The sequence below is a fragment of the Pelmatolapia mariae genome, linkage group LG7, assembly GCF_036321145.2.
Source record: "Pelmatolapia mariae isolate MD_Pm_ZW linkage group LG7, Pm_UMD_F_2, whole genome shotgun sequence".
Lineage (NCBI taxonomy): Eukaryota > Metazoa > Chordata > Actinopteri > Cichliformes > Cichlidae > Pelmatolapia > Pelmatolapia mariae.
This window is the reverse complement of record NC_086233.1, coordinates 34,070,950-34,093,387: the sequence shown is the minus strand read 5'-3', so window position 1 is coordinate 34,093,387 and position 22,438 is coordinate 34,070,950. Positions and strand designations below refer to the sequence as shown.

Sequence of the window (22,438 nt, the reverse complement as noted above, 5' to 3'; positions counted from 1 at the left end):
AGTCTGTTTAATACATTTTTCATGTATTGGAGTTCAGATGCTAGGCGCAATGATTTAAAGTGCTTTAGAAATAGCCTCCCTAACAGTGTATTTTCTTAAACCATGGCCAACTTTTTAAAAAATATATATTAGCTGAACCATAATAATCATTTTATTCTGGAGACGGAACAAATACTCAGAGGTAATGATATTAATCTTCTGTTAGTTCAGATGAGAAAATCTGATAATTTACAGTATTTAATCGTTTCCTCTTAAGTCTGAAGTCTAAATATAAAAAATTAATCATGTCGTCAGGCATTCAAATGCTTCATGAAGAAATGCATTTTGTCTCATTTACATTTTCAATCTATGCTAAGCACCTTCACTTCTTTACCATCTCTAAATTTACTGTTGTAGCTGCAGTAACTCAGTTTGTCTTGGCACATGCTTTCATAAGGCTCCGTGCCGCAGCAGTGATAATTACTCAGAACCATCCAATTTGATATCTGAGACACTTTTCCGATGGCTCCATGCAGATCTCAGGTCTTAATGCTGAGGTGCATTAATTGATTCTGTGTTGCGGTAGAAACAGAGCTTTCAGCATCTGCAGTTGCCTGCAGGACAATCAAAACAGGCTTTTTGCACAATTTAGATCAAAGGACGGACCGAGCTTGATGGAAAGAGTGATAGCTCTGAAATCATACTGAGATCACATCCATATTACAGCCAATTTAGAATCGCCAGTTTACCTAATATGCTTTAGACAAACGAGAGCACCTGCAAACTCCTCATAGAAAGGAGTTAACCAGCAGGCTTATGAGGTGATAGTGCTAACTGCACCACTGTGCCCCCGCTATTGTGTTGTTTCACAACAAAACAATGACAAATGCAGTCGTTCTAAATTGACACAAACAGAAAATTTATACTCATTTGCAGTGAAGCGCAATAGGACTGTGAATGAATGAAGCAGAGAGCGAGCAATGAATTGGCATTTGCTGGTCTCATTATCTGCCCTCTCCCTTTTTCTTGCTCTCTGTCTGTGTGAGTAAATTTCATTGAAAGATGGTGGGCATCTATGAGCTGGAGGCAGCATCATATATAACATCCACTGAGAGATATGGGGTTCAATACAAGAGATATGGCAGGGAGGAGAGGAGCTATAGGAGACGAGCTTGATTAATGAGGTGGTCTAAAGGAACAAGTGGGGGGTAAATTAATCCATAGTAACGCTTGCCGTCTTGACACTTCGTTCTCTTTGAACAATTTTAAGCACTTCAGTGTCCATATTGATCACTGCATAATTGTAACTTATTAGCCATAGATGTATCCTCCTATTAGTCTTTGGTGTCACTGTTTGCAGGTAGGAGGGCTTGAAATTTCTTAAAAACATGCATGTTCCCACTGCATTTTTATGGTTCTCGCAAATGTGTATCGTGCATACTTTAGACCCACGGCATTTTCTCCAAAGTGTCAGTAATTTAACTCATGAAATCAGGGCAAAAAATGCATTATACCGAGGACACTCCGCTTCATATGGCCTATGTGCAGCAGAACCAGTGGGTGTGAAATGTTTTGTATGAGGTGTGATCAAAAAGTCTGAATGTGGCTGGTATCCCCTTCAAGGTTATCCCCCTGTGCCCCACTGAACCTCTTTCAGTGATCCTGCCAGTTTTAGGTCACTCTGTGGAAAACTTACTCTGGTCTTTGCTTCTACAGTGTGCACTGCATCTTCATAATAGTAGTGGGGCTTCAAGTTGAATTTCATTTTCGGGAAGACTATGAAGTTGAAGAATTTCTGGAGTGCGGGAGGGCTGAGTGTGAAGTCTGCGGTCAAAAATTGTTCCAGATTTCTCCACTATATACTCTCTTAGACTCATCAAAATCTTATAAGTTGTACACACAGGAATAAACTAGCAGTGATGTAATGACCAGAGGCCGTCGAAAGCCGATGACATTCAGTGGCTTTAAGTGAGGATTGGTGAAATAACTGCTGGAAATGCAAAAGAGTTAAAACTGCTCTCAACTTGAAGGTGAACGATTAAAGTGACTACTAATGAGAGCACAGGATGCCATTAATTGACATCTGACTGGATGTTAAATAAGGGGGTTTCCTTGGCAACTGGAGCCTGGACTGACCATCAGTGACGAAGGGATGAGCGATGTGGAACTCTCATTGGCAGCCTGATCCTGGGGCTCAGATTCATGGTGTACAACCAGTGGATATGCAAGAAAATTCTGATGATCATGCTTCTGGCTGCACTCCTCAGCTGATATGCAGATTTTGGGCTTGCACAGTGAAGACTGCCATTTCATCTCTTACTCATAGGCAGTCCCAGCTTTTGCCACCAGTGATGATCCTAAACACGTTTGCTCTCTGTGAAGGTTTGAGATGCATTGTGAAACTGAAACACTTACATTCAAGTGGTCATAACAGACTGAAAGCAGTACTGAGTAACACAAGCAGATATGGCAGACACATTTAAATTTGGTTTGGACTCCTGTTTTTCTTTTTTGGTTGAAGTTGAAGAACTTTTTGATTGCCCTTTGTATAAGATGAAATGGTTAACAGTCTTTAACATTAGATTTTTCTTTGTTGCCACACTGAGAAAATTTTTTTTATCCATCCTGTCATTTGCATAAAGCTAGCATCAATCTTTTTCTACTTTTAACTTAAAGTAGAGATATCAATCACAGAGTAGAATTCTAGGCACGATAATTCACATCCTTGTGAATTGTGATGAAAGGATGGGCTCAGCAGCAGAAACACAGAGAAAATCGTAGGCAGATACAGTGTTACTACTGATTGCTTCCCGAGACTTTTTTCGGCATACTTAGTGTCAGACTGTTTTTGTATTTTGTATGCAACTTGCAGAGATAAGTGCACATACGTGTGTACATATGCAGGTGGCTGAAGCTATTTATTCAAATTAAAATGGAAAAAAAAAACACAGTTCAAGATGGATTAGGGAATAGAAGGATTAGCGAAGATGGCTTGGGTAGCGGAGATGCATTGTAGATGTTTTCCTCTGGCAAATCCCTGTGAGTGATGACTTGGTTCCATTAAGTCTCTATGTTTGCAGCCCTGTCAATTACTCATTAATCCTTGAAGTGTTTACTTCATTTGGAGCCTAAACTGCTTCCCTATGTCTAACAAATGTGCATGTGTCGGCTTATACACATAGCACACCACTACGCTCACATTTTAAAATCACTAAAATGGCAAGAAAGATCATCAGTTTGATAAAAGATGACCCAAAGGCCTCACTAAAGGCCTTTTGACAGTGAGATACTAAGACTAGAACTAGCCAAATATTGGATTATTCAGATCCTCAATCTTTAGATAAACAGGGATTCTGTTTCTACTTTGGATTTGTCGGATCATGCTTCAGTTCAATTTATTACCAACTTAATTTGTTGTTAGATTTGATAAATTTTCAGAGCTATTTTTCAAAAAAGAAATTGGTGAAAAAATGAGCTGTACTTTTTAGCTAACAGTTTTGCTATCCCACTGCTGTCAGCACTAACTCTCCTTCTGGTAAGTTCTGCATATCTGCAAAGGCTGTAAGTCCTGTGAGTGACAAAAACATTATACAGTCTGCCACATATAATTCAGATGAGTTATTTTACAGTAAATGGCTGTATATTACAGGCAGCTTTCTTCTCACATACGCCATTTGGAGAACAACTTTATAGCCCCCCACCCACCTCCCAATTTGTATTGTATGTTAATGTAACCATGGGTGGAAATTATGGTGGGTTGGAACAAGTGGGTCTCTGAGTATTCTCATCCTCAATCCACCTTTATCACTATAAAATTTTGCATAATATACTGATATGCACTGAAAGCTCTTAAGCTTCATGTTTGGTTTTTTGTTTTGTTTTGTTTTGTTTTTTTAAATGCACATTCCCGCTCATAAGGTTGTCCAAAAAAAAGTAAAATCAATAATCAGGTGCTAATTGATGCTAAAAATTATTATAGAATTTGACTCTTTCACAACAATATTGATTCAGACAGCACCATCTTTGCTCCCTCCAGCTGACACAGAACTTTACTCAGCAAAGCATGAGAACAGCAGACACGCAACTCCTTCCTTCACAGCAGAAGTAGTTGATGTCACAACACTGAAAAAGTCTTTATGAGGACTTTTGAGAGGTCAGTATAGCCCCCATTTCACCAACACTGAAGTATTAAACAGTTATCATAAAAGTTAACCTGGCTGATGCACATGTTAACATTTTCCCTTTAGCTATTAGCAACTATCTAAAGGACACAAACTGAGCTTCAGGGAGTCACAGAATTGAGAATGGTGCTTCAGGAAGAGAATCCGATGTAAAATCTTAGCCAAACCAAACATGAAGCTCCATCTGCTCTGGAAATCCCTTGGGAAATAAAATTGATTAAACCAGGATTATACTTTCTGTGTCAAATGTTTCCAATGTTGTAGTGGTTAACATTTTTGCTTAGCAAAGGAAAGATTGCTGGTTCAGTTCCAGCCAGAAACACAAATCCCTTGTGAGGTTTTATCAGAATTTTACATTTGGTGTAAAACTCTGCCAAATCAAATGTGCAGTGCCACCCCTTGTGGCAACTGAATTGCCAAAAGTAGCTTTATTCTTTATTTATTTATTTATTTATTATTCTTTATTTATTCCTCTAGGTCCCAGTGACATAAATCTCTAGACCAGGGACAGCTGGAGACAGTATGGTCAAGTAGGCATTCCTGTTAGACTTATTTGAAGTCCACTGCCTGGAGCACACACACAGTTGGTGCATTGCAATGTTAAATCTCAGTGGACGAGTCCACGTGGTTACAAAAAAACAGGCAGGCACATGGCTGTCCGCTGCTCGTTTGTTAATTAAATTTATGTCACTCAGACCCAAGCCTACCCTGGTGGACTTGTGGATGCAGAAAGTTTAAACAAGACTTGAAGGAGCAGCCAAAAGCATCATTATCTGATAGCCACATTAGCCATCTGTTAAGTTATCATTAAGATAGCAGCTAGAGGCAATGCTAATAATAAAACGTTGGACCTATGCAACATTACACGGTGTCTACAAAGTGTTGTGCCTCTCTGAAAGCCCCAGATTGAAGCTGAGACAACTCTATTTGATCAACAATGTAATATGGTTTCAATTCAGTTAAAGCACAGCATTACCTCAAATAACCTAAAAATATTGCTGTTATTTATTTACTTTTTTTACACTACCTAAGATAATCTTTTGGTAGGTTGTATTGTTCTAATATTGATATATAAATAATAATAATATTACCTCTTAATTGTTGTCATTCTTTGCCCATGTGGTATCAAAATGTCACTGAGTATCAAATATTTTTCTGTGTATAATATCAAGCTTGCAGTTTTCAGTATTGAGACAATCCTACTCATTCGCAGTGGTTTGGTCCACGTTCACTAATTGGGACGTGGGTGGTGTGATGCATACACCGGTGTGAGTGCATGTTTGTGTGACAGATAAAGATGTATGCATACAATAAAAGCACAGTGTGACTGTGTTTGCGCATGTAAATGTGTGGCTCTGAGTGGTCATTAAGACTTTGAACAGTGCTGTATAAATGTAAGTACATTTACTATTTACCATTCAAGGTGTGATTGATACAATATCTAAGCAGCGAAATGTTATTGTGTGCTAAATAACAGAAAATAACACAGTATCATGTCAGGTGAAAACTGAAGGTACTAAAAACATTTTAGTACATAGTCCTCCAATTTTATTGGACAAGGGATGGGGATATTGAATCTTCACTGTCCATTTGACTGTAGCTCACTACCATAAAAACATATTGTTGTCATAATGCATACTGACTGCACCGAGTGCTGTGAAGCTGACACCTTGTGGGCCTACCTGTCAGAGTGACACATGCAAGCTCAACTGATGTGGAAACGAGCTCGTGTGATTCCTGCGTTTGTTCTGTTTCCGCTCAGCGTCGGGGTAACGCACTTCATCAATGCTCACACGCTTCGCCTTTCTCCTAAAGGCACAAACGCATGCAGCTGATAGATCGAACTTTGAAAATTGTGCCAACGCTGCACAGCTATGATCCATTGACACCACTGACAGATCCGCTTTCCTCCCAGCCGCACTCGGATTTCCAACAAGCCATCAAACAAACGCACGTTCTACTTTTGTTGCAGCTCGCTTGTTCTCTGGAGCTCCCCAGGCCTGCTGTAATTGAACACATACACACATTATGAACACACAATGTAGCAGTGCCAGCAAAGAGTAATCAGTCATTTTAATCTCCTAGGCCTTTCTAAGATAATGTGGGTGCAGAATTACGCTCCTTGTTGTTTGTTGTCTTTTCATTTTGTGCTTCTGGCACTTACTTACTTCTGCTGTGCATTGTTAATAGAGCCAGAAAATCCCAGTTTGGGCAAAACACCTTGCATCAGGTAGTGGAAAGCAAACAGCATCCCCCAGTATCTGTACTGAGAATCTTATTTTTGACCGGCATTGAACATTGGATTTCACATCTCTCCAGTCATCCAGTCTTGGTTATTTCAGCTACAAAAAGCTGAAATAAAAAAACATTCTTTCAGTCAATAACTTGGAACTTTTACTTCACACTCTTCTGATTTTCTTCCATCTAGATTGAAAGCCACTTTTTTCTTGAACAACTCAGTCCTCCCTGAGTAATGCAAGTTATTGTTAGCAGCCGGTAACTTGCCATTTACCACACATCAATATTGTTCTTGCTGTTGAATTTAAAATTCACTTTGAAATCTTATTTGTCCTTGCTTGACATGAATTGCAGAATTGCTGAGACCTTATTCGAGCAGTCAGTTTCTTCTAAATTTGGAACCAAATATGGAAATAAAACAATTAATATTGTTACCAAAAGCTCTTGTAAATCAGGAGCAAAACTGAGCCTAGACATCTTTTGTCAGAGCAGCAATTTTCTATACAAAAAGTAAGTAAAATTAGCCACCGCTAAATATTTCTAAGAGAGGATCCACTTATTTGGCAATTCACTATAGTCTCCAATCCTTTCTGAAATTGCATTGGACAGCTGTTACATGTATTTTACTCACATTTACTCATATTTTACTCATGTACGGTCTGTTTGGTCAATGACCTTTCCATGTTGCCAGCATCGAGTGACACATAAAGTGGCCAGTTTCCATAACAGTGACTCCCCATATGTTGCTATTCATATTCAAGTCCAAGCAACTTTTTACATTCCTATAGTAAAAATTTAGACAATACTGTTGACAACCCTTTCCTTCCTCCTTAGACTGCGATGACCTGGTTGACTGAGAACCTTCACAGACCTTTCCTTGAGTTCATTCACTGGTAAATCTGTGTAGAAAACAGTCTGCTTTTATGAAGAAGTCAAACCAAAGTTGGATCAGCTGTCTCAGAGTTTGTTTCTCAAGTACATCAAATTGGATCTTCCTCTGCTTCAGCTGCAAGAAGCCTTTCAGTCTTGGAATAGTTCTGGGGCCAAGGGGTAACAATAAGCTTGTATTTATGGGACTTGACTGTGTCAGTTTTCTGGGATGTTCTATTTATACAATTAAGGAATAGGCTCATCTTTGTCTTTTTTTTTTTGTTGGTGGGGTTTTTTTAAAAAAAGGAAAAAGCAAGTACTGTATGTCTCTGCAGTTGGGCATCTATAAGTATAAAACACATCTATAGACCTTATATAAAATACTGTTAATACATCAGCTATGATCATCCAGTTCTAAACCTGTTCTTTCACATGAAACATTTTTATATCTCTTGACAGATTAGAGTACTATATGCTTTCTTTGAGGCCTCTGATGGAAACAAAAACAAAGACAATCAAATCATCATGCTCCAAAAGACTCCACCAACACTGACCTTTTGCAGGGTCTCACAAACTAGTGAAACCGCCTCAAATAGAGGATTCAGCTCCAAAAACTCAATCATACAGGAAGTCTGAATATTATGGGCTGCGGGGAGAATAATGGAAACTCTTTCAAGATAAATGCTGTGAATTCATTTGTTACTATAAGCTAGAGTAAAAAATAAAAAACAAAAAACAAACAAACAAAAACCTCTTAAACACTTCATTAGGATTTCAGAAAGACAGTATCACTTGTAAATATATGCCAGGAGTGGGAAGCAATCCATCACCGCATGAGGCGTAACCTATAGAGGGTCCTAAAAATTAAAGCATAACCCCTATATGGGTTTTGCTTTCATAAAATGTATACACTTATACAAATAAAAAGAATGTAGGCTTTTATGTTTGTATTTGCGTAATTCCTTACAGAATATGCTCGATTTCTCCTGTGAGCAGGATACTGTGATTGCAATTAGGATTTATTTATTTTTTTACATAAAACATTAATAAATCGACCAGCACAATGAAGAAATGGGGAAAAAGATGTTTGTCCCCAGACATATGTCCCCAGGAGAACTGTGTATGAAGTACTTAAATATAGAGGTATGTTATAAAAAATAAAAAGAATTTGTTCTAATAGTAGCGTGGAAGTGAGTGAACAAACCTTTGTGTAACGTTTGTAAAAATAAACAAAAAGAATCTCCTATTGCTGACAAATGTATTGTGACAGCAGTAAATAAAGTGATGAAAGATGTTTTACCTGTGCTTTGTTGTACTTGAACATCTGTGAGTCAGCAGCTTGTTTTGTGTGTCTGTGTCTCTGTGCATGACTGTGTACGGGGGTCACACAGTCATGATAATTTCTCAAGCATGTGAAGTCACTTGGTAAAATTAGCTTTGACTGGCTTAATCTCTTAGAGCCAAATCATCAGCCAGCACACACAAAAAAAAAATACATGTAACAGAAGACTAAAGGATTATATTACTTCGCCTTATCTGAACCATAGACTGTATATAAAAGAACTTCTGGGTCTGCATTCTTTATAATGGGTAGGAAGTGCTGACCTCTGTGTTTGCAGGGATAGAGTTAGTGACAGGTATGCTTTAAGATGCACAACATAGCTACCGTACCTTTCGTTAGCAAGTGGCGTGTGGAAAATGTCAGATGCACTTTTGACATTTATTTAACAAAAACACACAAAAATCAAGGCAATAGCCAAAATGCTAAAAAAAACAACAAAAAAAAACTATTTGACCAGCAGGTGACATCACATGTATAACTGTTTATCTAATTCAGGGTCGTGGCCAAGCTGGGCCTATTTCAGCAGCCACTGGGTCAGAGGATAGATGGTACATAAGTCTATAGATATTAACCAATTTTGTCCTCCTCACTTCTTTTCTAACAAAACAGGCCCATTTAAATGAATAACGTTTCTTCTTCTTTGTGTCAGATATGATTAGCTCATATTAGTCTCCTTGTCAGCTTGCACACATTTCTCTCACTCTCTTTTTCTCTCTGTCTCTATAATTTTGCACCTCATGAAAAACTGTCTAGAATATAGCTAATGCTGCTAATGATTTAATCCCATCCAAATATTGTAACAGAACTTTAATAAAGGCTTATAGCAATTATGATAAAGTTCAGATAATATAACTCTAAAGTCTTAACTAATAGTTGTGGAACCACAGTATATCCAGTCTTCACTATCCCCATGTTTATTGCGTGGTTTAACACTGTGTGGGTCTATATTGTAAAACTGCTGCTGCACCACAAATGGGCAGAGGTAAAGGTGATGTTGCTCGAACCTCATAACGATCATTTTTTATTTAAATGTATTTAAAGATTTCACCGTTATAAATCTAATTGAGGAACAAGTATTTACATAGCTTGTAGTTATGGCATATAAGAGGCATAGAACATAATCAAAGGATTTGTGTTTAGTGTGTTTTTGAAGCTTTAGCTATCCCAGTTGAAAATTATTTACAATACCATAGGGACCATTTAATAGCCACGATATAACCAGGCTTTATAGTTTGACTCCTCAGACCTCCTAAGTAATTTCTTAGTCAGTAATTTTCCTGCCACAAACCTCCTGCAGTATAGAACCGTGCATTTCTAAGAGATGGAAGTGGTTGGTCTCTGCAGCCAGGCTTTGTGCAGTAAGCTTCTGCGTATGAAATGGATTGCCTGGACTCCCGTGAGAGTATGGCATTGTATGAAAGCGGTTCACCTGCCGTTGCCGTTTTGATTATCCCCTACTATATATTCCATTATTTTCCTAACGGTTTTTGTTCTGCTTCAGAAGCAGTGGTGAGCTTCATCAGCCCGGTGTCACTATCAGCACTTTCATCCAGGGATGAGGCATTAGGACCAGTGTACCCCAGCTGCTTTGTTGATTACTGCTGCTTCTTATTCACAGGACGAGAAAGCCTGTTAAACCTGCTGCCCTCCCACTGCTACCTCCATTACCCTCCATCTTCCCGTTTTCTCCTTGTGTGTCATGTTACCCTAACGCTCTGCTCTCCCTCTTCTCATTGCGTCTAAACACTGCTCATTTGCCTTCCCCCTCTATTTCCTCTAAATGCAGTCAAGATTCTCAGACCAGCACACACAATGATAGCGCCTGCGTGGAGCTATAAATCAAAGAGAGGCTGTGTGCATGCTGGTTGGAAAAAGAAACCAGTCTACCCCTGGACCAAGCAATCGCTGCAAAAAAAAGCCACAAAAGTGTGTCACAGTTAGAACAAAAAGTTTTTAAAGCCTTTGGAATCAGGATCTTCATCTAAGTCAGTTATTGAAAAACAAAATCTGACTAAACTAACAAAAAACAAGCAGTTTAATCATCATTTACAGGCTGGATAGATAAGTAAACACTTGATTTTTGTATCTTGTAGGTTGTTGGTGCTAAAGGAGAATCTACAGGTGGCCAGATGTTTCATAGCTGCTTAGATATGAGACTGACGCAGCAAACCCAATGCAAAAACAGCCCTAAACTGTATTCATACCACCACCATGCTTTATGGCTCATTCACACTAAAGTATAAAATAGGATAGCAGACTCCTTACAACTACGAAAAGTAGTATTAGTTGGTGATTGCAGTAATTTTGCTATTACAAGTAGTCGTAATGATCAACTGCCTTGATCAGATGTGAAGTGTGCAATACCTGCTGTTTAATTTATAATTGCCAAGATTGCAGATATATTGCAATCAGTCTGAGTCAGTCTATGCATCTTGATTCAACTTGTTGCCAACTTTCTGGTTATGTTCCTAACAACAAGCAAGGCTACTGAGCACCTACGTCACTTTGCAGTTAAGTTGCCATCCTGAAGCAAGTATTTCTCTGTTTGTGGAGGAATTTCTGTTTCTAATCTACAAGGTTTGGGGTAAACTTTAAATCTGAGTAGTTAATGTGAATTTCTGTTTAACATGAGTGTGCTTAGATGGTAACAGAACTGCAACGGATTGCAGCAGACTCCCAGTTTTCACTGATTTCTCACAGTTAATTGCCATAGTATTACAAACAGATGGTGTTTAATTGACTCAAACTGATAGCAGACATTTTTATCACTGTCTTAATGGGCTAAAGTCGATTTAAAGACTGCAGCTGACTGCGAGTGGTTGCAGACATGGTTCGCATCTTTAAAGCAACCATTTCAAAACAACAAGATCGCAAGTTCATTGCATACAGTCACAATAATTTTGATCATGCCAGTATCTAACTGCTGTTTGTCCTAGTATGGCTGTAATATTTCAGTATGCATAAGGTTTTGGTGTGGGCACACAGTACTAAGGCTACATAGGCTTTTGTATTGTTGCCAGAACTTTAACTGTATCTCTGATTTTCTTGTTACCCTCATGTGCATTTTTTCCTATTTCAGGATTGCACATTCTGCTCTTGATGCAATCCTTGGAAGATGCCCAATCCTAAGAGAGAGTGCCAAATTTCCATTTGTGTTATTGCAAAGTACTAAATAGCCAGATCTTAAGAAATGTTTTACTATCATTTTCCAGCACAATGCATCTATGTAAAGCTATTTGTAAGGTAGATAACAAAGATAACAAGACTTTGTATGCACATCTAATACTTGCAGTCCCATCTTCTTAAGTGAAACATATGACTTCAACTTTATTTGACTGATTATCACAGTTTCACATACTTCAACTATCTCTGTGTGCGATTATTCAACGTGTTAATGACGACCTGAAAAGTACAACTGTTGGCGTGTTGTAATATTAGTCAAAGGTTGTTTGTTTATAATCATGACCACATTTTATGAGTAATCAGTGCAGAACTCTTCATCCCAAAAACATTTTTGCAACTATAATTAACCGCTTTAGATTATAGATGGTGCAGTACATTCAAAGCCCTGAATTAATTTTTAAAGGTTCTGCAGTGATTTAATCACCATGCAATACAAATTTCTATCCTCCTCTATAATAACTATAGTTGTAATTATAGCTGTGTCCCAGTTCTAGAGTAATATATAGTGACTCTTACTTATTTCACCATGCTTGTAGGTAATAAAAATTAATTTACTAGTTTTGTGCTGTTAGACTATTAATGGACCCAGCAATGGGAATGCCAATGCTGACTAAACAATGAATGAAGTTTATTTGCTTTTTTCAGTATCAGCCTTCCATCGTGATTATGTTTTGATTCCCAGGACCCCCTGGTGATATCTTCTGGCTCAGACGGATGCAACACATGTCATGTTCTGGTGACAATACGCATTGCTCAAAACAAGGAGATTGTTTTTGACGTTACTACAGTCATAATTGACGCAGTTAATCACGAAGACATGCACTTTTCCCTTTCTACTTCATGCAGTTTGTGGTTTTGCTTGGATATTATATGCACACATTTCTCCCTTCTTTGCTTTTAGCTTTAAGGCAGCTAGCAAGGCAGCTGCTCATGTGTTACTCAACTTATCTGCTATGTATGTTTATCTACAGTTCTGCATCGATGCCGCCCAGAAAGGGAGCAGGAGGTGAAAGAGGGAGAGAGTGCTCAAAGGCATGGCAATACAATCAGGCATCTTCACTGCTGACAGGGTTTTGTTGCCACAGAATTGAAGTTATTATCTCTCAGCACAAATCAAAATTGTGAAATTGATTCAGTCGGGTTGTTGTGCTCAAAGAGATGGGCCTCCGCTGCAATCCACAGCACTCTGACAAGTAATGATTTTAGTTGTTGCTCGGAGCATATGTTAATAGGCATTTCAACAGAAGCATTTAGTAGTTCCTTGCAAGAACTGTAGCGAGAAGACAAATGAACAAAGATTGATGGGAGGGGTAGCTTAATTGTAGCTCACTAAAGAAGAGAATGGAGGGACACTGTGTAACAAATTAAATTGGATTCCTGACAAAGAGGAACTTTGGGAAGTCTTTTACCACGCTGTGGTGTGGTCTTTGTTGTGACAGTCTTGGACTCTAGCTCTATACTGAGCCAGTATTTCACAAATCTTGAGATTGTTGCAGTATCTGTTTTAAAAATCAACAGTGTGTGTATCGTTAGTATGAAATGAAAGTCGAGAGTCCTTTTGTGTTGGTGGTACACAAGGATTTTTTGATCATTAAGAGATTCAACCCTATTCAGCTTGATTCCTCCAGACCACAAGGCACATGGGAATACATCGATCTGCAGAGGGATTGCACATATGGCAAGCTATCAGAAGGCAATGAGGCACAGCCAACAGCAATTTTCTGTAGAAATGTGTTAGAAGTGTTGTTGTTTGTGTGTGTGGGTGGTGGTGCTGTTTGGTCATTTGGGGTTTTTGGATATTAGAAAAGCATTCCAAATATTGGCCATTTCTCTCTGCAATTTAATTTTCTAGGCGCAGCCAAGTGGCTACCAAACATTCGTTTCAGCTTGATTTTTTTTTTTGTGTGTTGTCTCTCACTTCAATATCTTCTTCTAAGCCCTCACACTGATTTTATAACCATGGATGTTTGTGTGTGGGAGTATGTTTTGGCTTTGTCAAATCAAATTAAATTGACTCAAGTGTAGATATGCGAGTATACTTTGCTCCTTCAACTCAAGCACATACTGAAAAGCAAATTTTTATTTTTTATTTTTAGTTGGTCTCAATTTACTCTCCTCCGCTCTCTTTTCTTCTCCTCAGGTGCTCAAGGGAAGTAAAAAGCTTTGCCTCTCAGTGCGTTCAGTCGGTCGCATTCCAGGCGGCTATGTCACCAACCACGTTTATACCTGGGTTGACCCTCAGGGTCGAAGTGTGTCCCCTCCTCCTGACCTGCCTGAGCATCGCAGCGCCACTCTGAGAAGAACTGACAGTCAGCGCCGAAGCAACATGCAGCTACTGCAGGAAGGGGATGAGAAGAAGGTAGAGACCTTACATGCAAAGCATTAAACTAGAGGACCAAAAATGCCTTTTAAAAAAACATAGAAATTAGTTCCTACATTGTACTTTTAACAGCCTGTATTTGCTATAAGTTTACTATTACACTACAGTACGTGCACTGATTGGAGCAAAGAAGCCTCCAAAACATTTTTAGTTTCAGTGTTGGTCAGAAAGAAAGAAAGAAGCCAAACTGTCATTTACTATGATATCTTTTTATTAGGTTTTGGACAGTACGCGGTAACAACAACAAGAATCGTTTGCTTTGACAAGCAGTTCACCAACATAACTCCCAATGAGAAACTTTTAATTAAATGGACAGTTAACTGATAACCTGTCAGTGTTCTGCACCTGTCTTGCACACAGACATCCACAGAACTTCTAGAGAGACGCTCTGTATTGACCTGTATGTTTTAAGGGGCAGAAGAATGCACCCCAAAAAATTAATGGTGTATGCTAAGGCTAAATTTTGTGCTGCTAAAGTAAGTAACAAAGTCTAAAAGCATTTGATACATAAATCATCAAACATCTCATAGATTTCACAAAAAAAAAATCCTATTCGACTTCCTCCATTGGCACAGACTAAAAATTTGCCTCTGGAAAAGACCTCATGATGTGAACAAGGTTTAAGACTGAGATGGGAGTATTCACTTTAGGGAAGGTTTTTCACTGTACTGATACAGATCAATGAGTCCCTATGCAGCACTGCTTTGTTTGGACTCTGATGCCCACTCTATTTAACTCTTACTTGAGTCATTTGAGGCACAACTTGATGTTTTTCTCTGAAGTCCCTGTCACTTTCACTTGACCTCAACAAAAAACAGCAAGAAGATTCATACACTTAGGAAACGAGAAGAGGATCTGAGGATCCGACTCCACTTAGAGTACAGTTTAATAAAGTGACAGTAGGTATTTTTGACATTTGTCTGCAGTGTGGAAATGACCATGTCCCCTAGCCCATTTTAGATACTTTATTCTTCTTGTGTTGCTTGACGCAGGCTTTATAAACTCAGATGAACTGGTGACGTTATTATCAAGGCTAGAATTTTTAGAAAGGGAATGTGTAAAGTGAAGTGAAATGTTTGTCATTTATCCTGTCCCCTCACTCTTCCCACTACAGACATGATGCAGGGTAACTCCTGCCTTTATTGCTCCTCTCAGCCTCTGTGACTGAAGCAAAATAATTAATTATAATCCTAAAGGCTGGCAATGCAGCAACACTCAGCACATAACTAATACAAGCTGAATTATAGTAAACCTTAAGCTCACTCTGATCTTCATAACAGGCAGATTGCATTACTGCGGCATAATTGCTATAGTTAACCTGTGGGTTTAACAGTTTGTTCAGGTTCAGAACATATCAGCACATTGTAGCATGAAATGAAGACTCACTGGTAATTGACATTTACACGACCTGCACTGCTTGTCAACTATTTGTATTTAGGAACCTTCCTAAGCAAAACTGACTATTTGATCACATCCCAGAATTGCAGAAAAATGTTCGCGCAGAGGCCTTTTTGTGTGGCGTTATAATGCATGTTCTTGTGACTGCATGTTTTCTCACAGGGAGCCCCAGCTTCTTCCCCAAGTCATACCTGTTAGGTTAACTGGTAGAATTCTAAATTGGCTGTTTGTGAGAATGTGAGGAGAAAAGGTTGTCTATTGCACTGTGTTAGCCTCCTGATGGGGTGGCGACCAATTCACAGTGTACCCCAGCTCTAATCCAGTGACAGCTAGAAAAGGCTTCATCCGCCATTCATCCTACATATTCATAGAGTTCAATTAACTGACCTTAGAGAACAATAATCATGAGGCTGAACTTTAACCATTTCATCACCTGACTGGACAAATATAGCCACTGGATAATTATTAATCCTACCTTGTAATTTCTAATCTTCCTAAAATGAGACAGTCTATTTAAAAACAGTTTGAATAAATTTGAAAAGATATGTTTCAGATGCTGAATTTTAATGGGAGTTGGTTTTAAGTTTGGTTGTGTGAGCCGGCTAACTTTAGGCACAGTAAAAGCAATGTATAACACTGGATGCTAAAATTAAAAACTTAAACGATAAAAATAATTGGACCTCGAGTGCCGTAAAACCTTACGCTCTCATCACCTCATGACCTGCAGGGAAGGAGCTATCAGAGCTGTTTAAAAGATTTATTGCACTAGAACTTTCAATTTTTTTTAGCACCTAAGAGCTACATATTAATCTTAACCGCTTTAGCTCTATTAATGCAGACTTCAGCTCTGCATTGCAGATGAGCAAATATTAATCCAGTACTAAATAGAGTTTGGCAGTACATTGAAATTCTAGTTTGTATTTCTGATATTATTACTTTTGAGTCATGGTATGTCTGCATAGGATGGAATTAGAAATATGTTAGAAAATATGTCTCAAGTTTATTTTCTTTTGGAATTGCTTCATTCAGCTCTCTAGTCTGTGGGTGAGACCATGCTCTGAATTATGCAAGCTAGAGTTCCTTTGATCCACAGCTGTTCTGATAATGACAGAACTGTTCCCCTTTTGGATAATCTGAAGCCTACTAATCATTCATTAATTTGTAATGTATGAATTTGTAAGTGAACGGCATCCAAGTCCAATCAGGTGCTTTGTATCAATACCACAACTATTGAAAGTTGCTTTGCAGCAGCCGGACAGTACATGTATGGCTTTGCTTTTTATTGGCAAATTTCTTAAAACATCCAATGTTCTCTCAGCTACTTCTTCGGGAAGGTGGTATTTTATTGTCATTCTACTGAAGTACAGCTTTTTATTAGCTATATTAAAATGTAGCAAGCCTCCAATCTAACTTTTTTAAAAACTAATGGTTTTCAAAATGCCTCTGGCTTTGTTTGAGTGCCGCAGACACTCATATTGATGCTTCAGAAATTAATCACTGTTTGGCCAGCTAAGGCTCAGGTTTAGCTTAGGATCATAACTTCTTGGGAGTAAATAATTCAAACCATGCAGCAATAAATTAATGAATTACTTTGTGTTGTTGGCTGCAGGTTTGTCTGATTTTGGTATTTTCTGCCTGCCATATGATGCCACTTATCACTTGTCACTTGTTACATTAGGCACTTGCACATGCGGTATACCCTGCCTCTTGCCCTAAGACAGCTGGGATAGGCTCCAGCCCCCCCACGACCCTGAAAAAGGATAAGCGAAAGCAAATGGATGGATGAATATCTGGTCAATTTATAACAATTCATAACATAATTTGATATAAAAAGAGCATTTACTGAGAAACTGAGAAACTCAGAAACTTCTGAGTTTCTCAGAAGTAAACATGGACAAATGTGCACGAATCTGCAAATACCTGCGTCTACAAATTGTGGAAAAATTTCAGAATGTTACTCAATGTAAAATTTTGAAAAAGTAAAATAAACCTATAAAGAAATAGCTAAACTTTAGGCAACCTGGCACTTAAAATATTTTTAAAATAAATTAAAAATGGAAAAGTTTTACACCAGCCAGCTCAGTAACATCACAGAAAATTGATGAATACAGATTTTTTTTTTTTTTAAACCATGGAAAGAATTCTGTGATCATCAGCTCTTTCCCTGGTTAAGAATCCTTCACAACATCTAGCCAAGGCAACACCAAGAGCATGAATGTATATATAGAGTTCACAACAAGATGCAAAACAGTGGTTATAGTCAGAAGCAGAAAGGCCAGATTAGACCAAAAACACATCACAGCTGGCACAGTCCATCCATCCATCTTCTTCCGCTTTATCCGGGCCTGGGTCGCGGGGGCAGCAGCCTAAGCAGAGAAGCCCAGACCTCCCTCTCCCCAGCCTCCTCCTCTAGCTTATCCGGGGGAACACCAAGGCGTTCCCAGGCCAGCCGAGAGATATAATCTCTCCAGCGTGTCCTGGGTCTGCCCCGGGGCCTCCTCCCGGTGGGACATGCCCGGAACAACTCACCCAGGAGGCGCCCAGGAGGCATCCTTGTCAGATGCCCGAACCACCTCAGCTGGCTCCTTTCGATGTGGAGCTCCTTTCGAGCAGCAGCTCTACTCTGAGCCCCTCCCGGATGGCTGAACTTCTCACCCTATCTCTAAGGGAGAGGCCAGCCACCCTTCGGAGGAAGCTCATTTCCGCCACTTGTATCCGCAATCTCGTTCTTTCAGTCTCTACCCACAGCTCGTGGCCATAGGTGAGGGTAGGGACGTAGATCGACCGGTAAATTTAGAGCTTCGCTTTTACACTCAGCTCTCTCTTCACCACGACGGACCGGTGCAGCGTCCACATCACTGCGGCTGCAGCACCAATCTGTCTGTCGATTTCCGGCTCCCATCACTCGCGAACAAGACCCCGAGATACTTGAACTCCTCCACTTGGGGCAGGAACTCATCCCCGACCCGGAGTGGGCACTCCACCCTTTTCGGGCTGAGAACCATGGCCTCAGATTTGGAGGTGCTGATCCTCATTCCCGCTGCTTCACACTCGGCTGCGAACCGTTCCAGTGCGAGCTGGAGGCCATCACCCGATGAAGCCAACAGAACCACATCATCCGCGAAAAGCAGAGACGAGATTCTGAGGCCACCGAAGTGAAAGCCCTCCGCCACTTGGCTGCGCCTAGAAATCCTGTCCATAAAAATTATGAACAGAATCGGTGACAAAGGGCAGCCCTGGCGGAGCCCATCACCCACCGGGAACGAGTCCGACTTATTGCCGGCAATGCGACCCAAGCTCTTGCAACGGTTGTATAGGGATCGAATGGCCCGTAGCAATGGACCAGACACCCCATACTCCCGCAGCACCTCCCACAGGACACCCCGAGGGACACGGTCGAATGCCTTCTCCAAGTCCACAAAACACATGTAGACTGGTTGGGCAAACTCCCATGCGCCCCCAAGTATCCTTGAGAGGATAAAGACCTGGTCCAGTGTTCCGCGACCAGGACGAAAACCGCATTGTTCCTCCTGTATCTGAGATTCAACTAGCGGACGAACTCTCCTTTCCAACACCCTGGCATAGACTTTTCCAGGGAGGATGAGGAGTGTGATCCCCCTGTAGTTGGAACACACCCTCCGGTCCCCCTTCTTAAAGATGGGGACCACCACCCCGGTCTGCCAGTCCTGGGGTACTGCCCCGGATCTCCACGCAACATTGTAGAGGCGTGTCAACCAGGACAGCCCTACAACGTCCAGAGCCTTCAGGAACTCGGGGCGGACCTCATCCACACCAGGGGCTCTGCCACCAAGGAGTTATTTAACTGCCTCAGTGGCCTCGCCCCCGGAAATTGGCGGGTCATCCCCCTCATCCCCAGACTCTGCTTCCTCCTCGGAAGATGTGTCAGTGGGATTAAGGAGGTCCTCGAAGTATTCCTTCCACTGCCCGACAATTTTCTCAGTCGAAGTCAGCAGCGCTCCGCCAGCACTATACACAGTGCAGGTAGAGCACCGCTTTCCCCTCCTGAGACGCCTGACGGTTTGCCAGAATCTCTTCGAGGCAGTCCGAAAGTCTTTTTCCATGGCCTCTCCGAACTCCTCCCACACCCGAGTTTTTGCTTCAGCCACTGCCCGAGCCGCATTCCGCCTGGCCTGTCGGTACCTGTCAGCTGCCTCCGAAATCCCACAGGCTAACCAAGCCCGATAGGACTCCTTCTTCAGCCTGGTGGCTCCCTTCACCTCTGGTGTCCACCATTTGGCTTGGTGATTACCACCACGACAGGCACCAACCACCTTGCGGCTGCAGCTCAATGCAGCAGCTTCGGCAATGGAGATGCTGAACATGGTCCACTCGGACTCAATGTCCCCAGTCTCCCTCGGAATGCTGTTGAAGCTCTGCCGGAGGTGTGCGGTGAGATCTCGCGGACTGGGCCTCTGCTAGCGTTCCCAGCACACCCTCACTACGCGTTTAGGTGCACCGGGTCTGTCCAGCGTCCTCCCCCGCCACCTGATCCAACTCACCACCAGGTGGTGATCAGTTGACAGCTCAGCCCCTCTCTTTACCCGAGTGTCCAGAACATATGGTCGCAGGTCTGGTGATACGATTACAAAATCGATCATCGACCTGCGGCCTAGAGTGTCCTGGTGCCACGTGCCCTTATGGACACTCTTATGTTCGGACAAGGTGTTCGTTATGGCCAAACTGTGATTTGCACAGAAGTCCAATAACAAAACACCGCTCGGGTTCAGATCAGGGAGGCCGTTCCTCCCAATCACGCCCCTCCAGGTCTCACTGTCGTTACCCACGTGAGCATTGAAGTCTCCCAGTAGGACAACAGAGTCTCCAGGTGGAGCACCTTCCAGCACCCCACCCAGGGACTCTAAGAAGGCTGGGTACTCTGAACTGCCACTCGGCGCATAAGCGCAGATGACAGTCAGGACCCATTCCCCGACCCTAAGGCACAGGGAACAAACCCTCTCATCCACTGGGAAGAACCCCAGCATACCGGCAGCAAGCCGAGGGGATATTAGAATACCCACCCCAGCCCGCCGCCTCTCACCAGGGGCAACTCCAGACTAAGACAGAGTCCAGCCCCTCTCCAGGAGACTGGTTCCAGAGCCCAAGCCATGCGTAGAGGTGAGCCCGACTATATCTAGCCGGTACCTCTCAACCTCACGCACTAACTCAGGCTCCTTCCCCACCAGAGAGGTGACATTCCATGTCCCAATTGCCAGTCTTGGTAGCCGGGGATCAGTCCGCCAGGGCCTCCGATCCTAGCCGCCGCCCGGCACACAATGCACCCCACCCCTACAGCGCCTCCTGCGGGTGGTGGGCGGGAGGATGGGCCCATGTCCCCTTTTCAGGCTGTGCCCGGCCGGGCCCCATGGACTAAGGCCCGGCCACCAGACGCTCGCCCTCAGGCACCCTCCCCGGGCCTGGCTTCCTAGGCGGGGCCCCGGTAACCCTATCCCGGGCAGGGTAAACTGTTCCCTCGATGTTTTCCTCATAAGGGTCTTCTGAATCGCTCTTTGTCTGGTCCCTCACCCAGGACCAATTTGCCATGGGAGACCCTACCAGGGGGCAAAAGCCCCCGGACAACATAGCCCCTGGCATCCCTGGGACACACAAACCCCTCCACCACGATAAGGTAGCGATTCACGGAGAGGCAGCTGGCACAGTTCTGTGAAAAACAACAACAACAAAAAACAAATATATTAATATTTTTACAGATGAAACCAAAATTAACTTGTACTTGATGGGAAGAGAAAAGTAAATCGAGGGGAACAGTTCATGATCTGAAGCAATCTACAACATCTGTCAAACGTAGTGGAGACAGTGTTATGTGCATTTATGGCTGCAGTGGAATTGGTGACTTTAGTGTTAATTCTTTCCCCCAAAGGGAGACATTATGTAATCGGTTCTGTCTGTTTGTTTGTCTGTTTGTTAGGAATCTAGTATCCACGGTTTTCAAAATACAATTTTTCAAAATTTTGTGTTGTGTTAGATACCAATAACTCCATCTGATTTAATTTCAGTGAAACTCAGGTCAAGGTTACATCAAATGTGAAAATCAGTAAAAACTTCATATTTTACCCACAACTTTTTATGGCTCGTCTTCAAACTTCACAACAATATTGTAGGCCTTGGGGGACATGAGTAGCTACGTGAGCTAAGCATTTGACCTTGACGTTCATTGTTAGTGCCCAAGAGTAAAGTTGACCATGAAAAAAATTGGAGCATGGGCATGGAGAGAGTGTCAAAGTTTTGGTATAGCCCTTGCCCTTTGGGGGAGAGTTGCGCTCTCTGATTTATGATAGCAGTAGCAGGATGAGTTCTAAAGCGTGCAGGGCTATAATCTCTGCTCAGATTCAGTCATATGCTGCAAAAACGATCAGATGATGCTTCGCAGTGCAAGTGGATACTGAAGAAGAAAATTCTGCAAATGTAACTCAAGAGTTTCTCAAGCCAGATAAATGGGATCTTCTTCAGTGGCCTAGTCAGTCAACTGATCTCAGCCCAGTAGTAAACTTAACAAATGAATGGCTGGCATGGCATTATCAATGAGAAGTGGTACAGTTTAACTTTTTATACACTACCTACAAATTCTACTCAATACAGTAAAATAGTGAAACTTGCACACATGATTGCATTTGTCTGTCCCAGATGAACAGGCTTCAAGGGCCATTGCTTAGAAAACAGAAACATTAGAACACTGGGACTTCTTTTAGACAGACCGAGCATTAAAGTGATGCTGGGGAATATAGTGTGCCCCAATAGTTGCTATATTGTGCCAGAAAAAGCAGAATGAATCTGGTAATTAAAACTATGCTTTTGTCCTGCATAAATGTCACAGAAAACATGAATGCC

The 22,438-nt window shown here is 41.4% G+C and overlaps 1 protein-coding gene across 3 annotated transcripts in view; it reads left to right on the top strand.

Moving 5' to 3' along the window:
• The window catches only part of whrna (whirlin a), a 202,363-nt gene that overhangs the window by 66,672 nt on the left and 113,253 nt on the right, over nucleotides 1-22,438 (top strand). For all 3 annotated transcript variants that reach the window (XM_063478881.1, XM_063478879.1, XM_063478880.1), the window contains exon 2: nucleotides 13,934-14,152. In XM_063478881.1, the coding sequence (XP_063334951.1) occupies nucleotides 13,934-14,152 (219 nt within the window). The remainder of the gene's footprint in view (nucleotides 1-13,933; nucleotides 14,153-22,438) is intronic.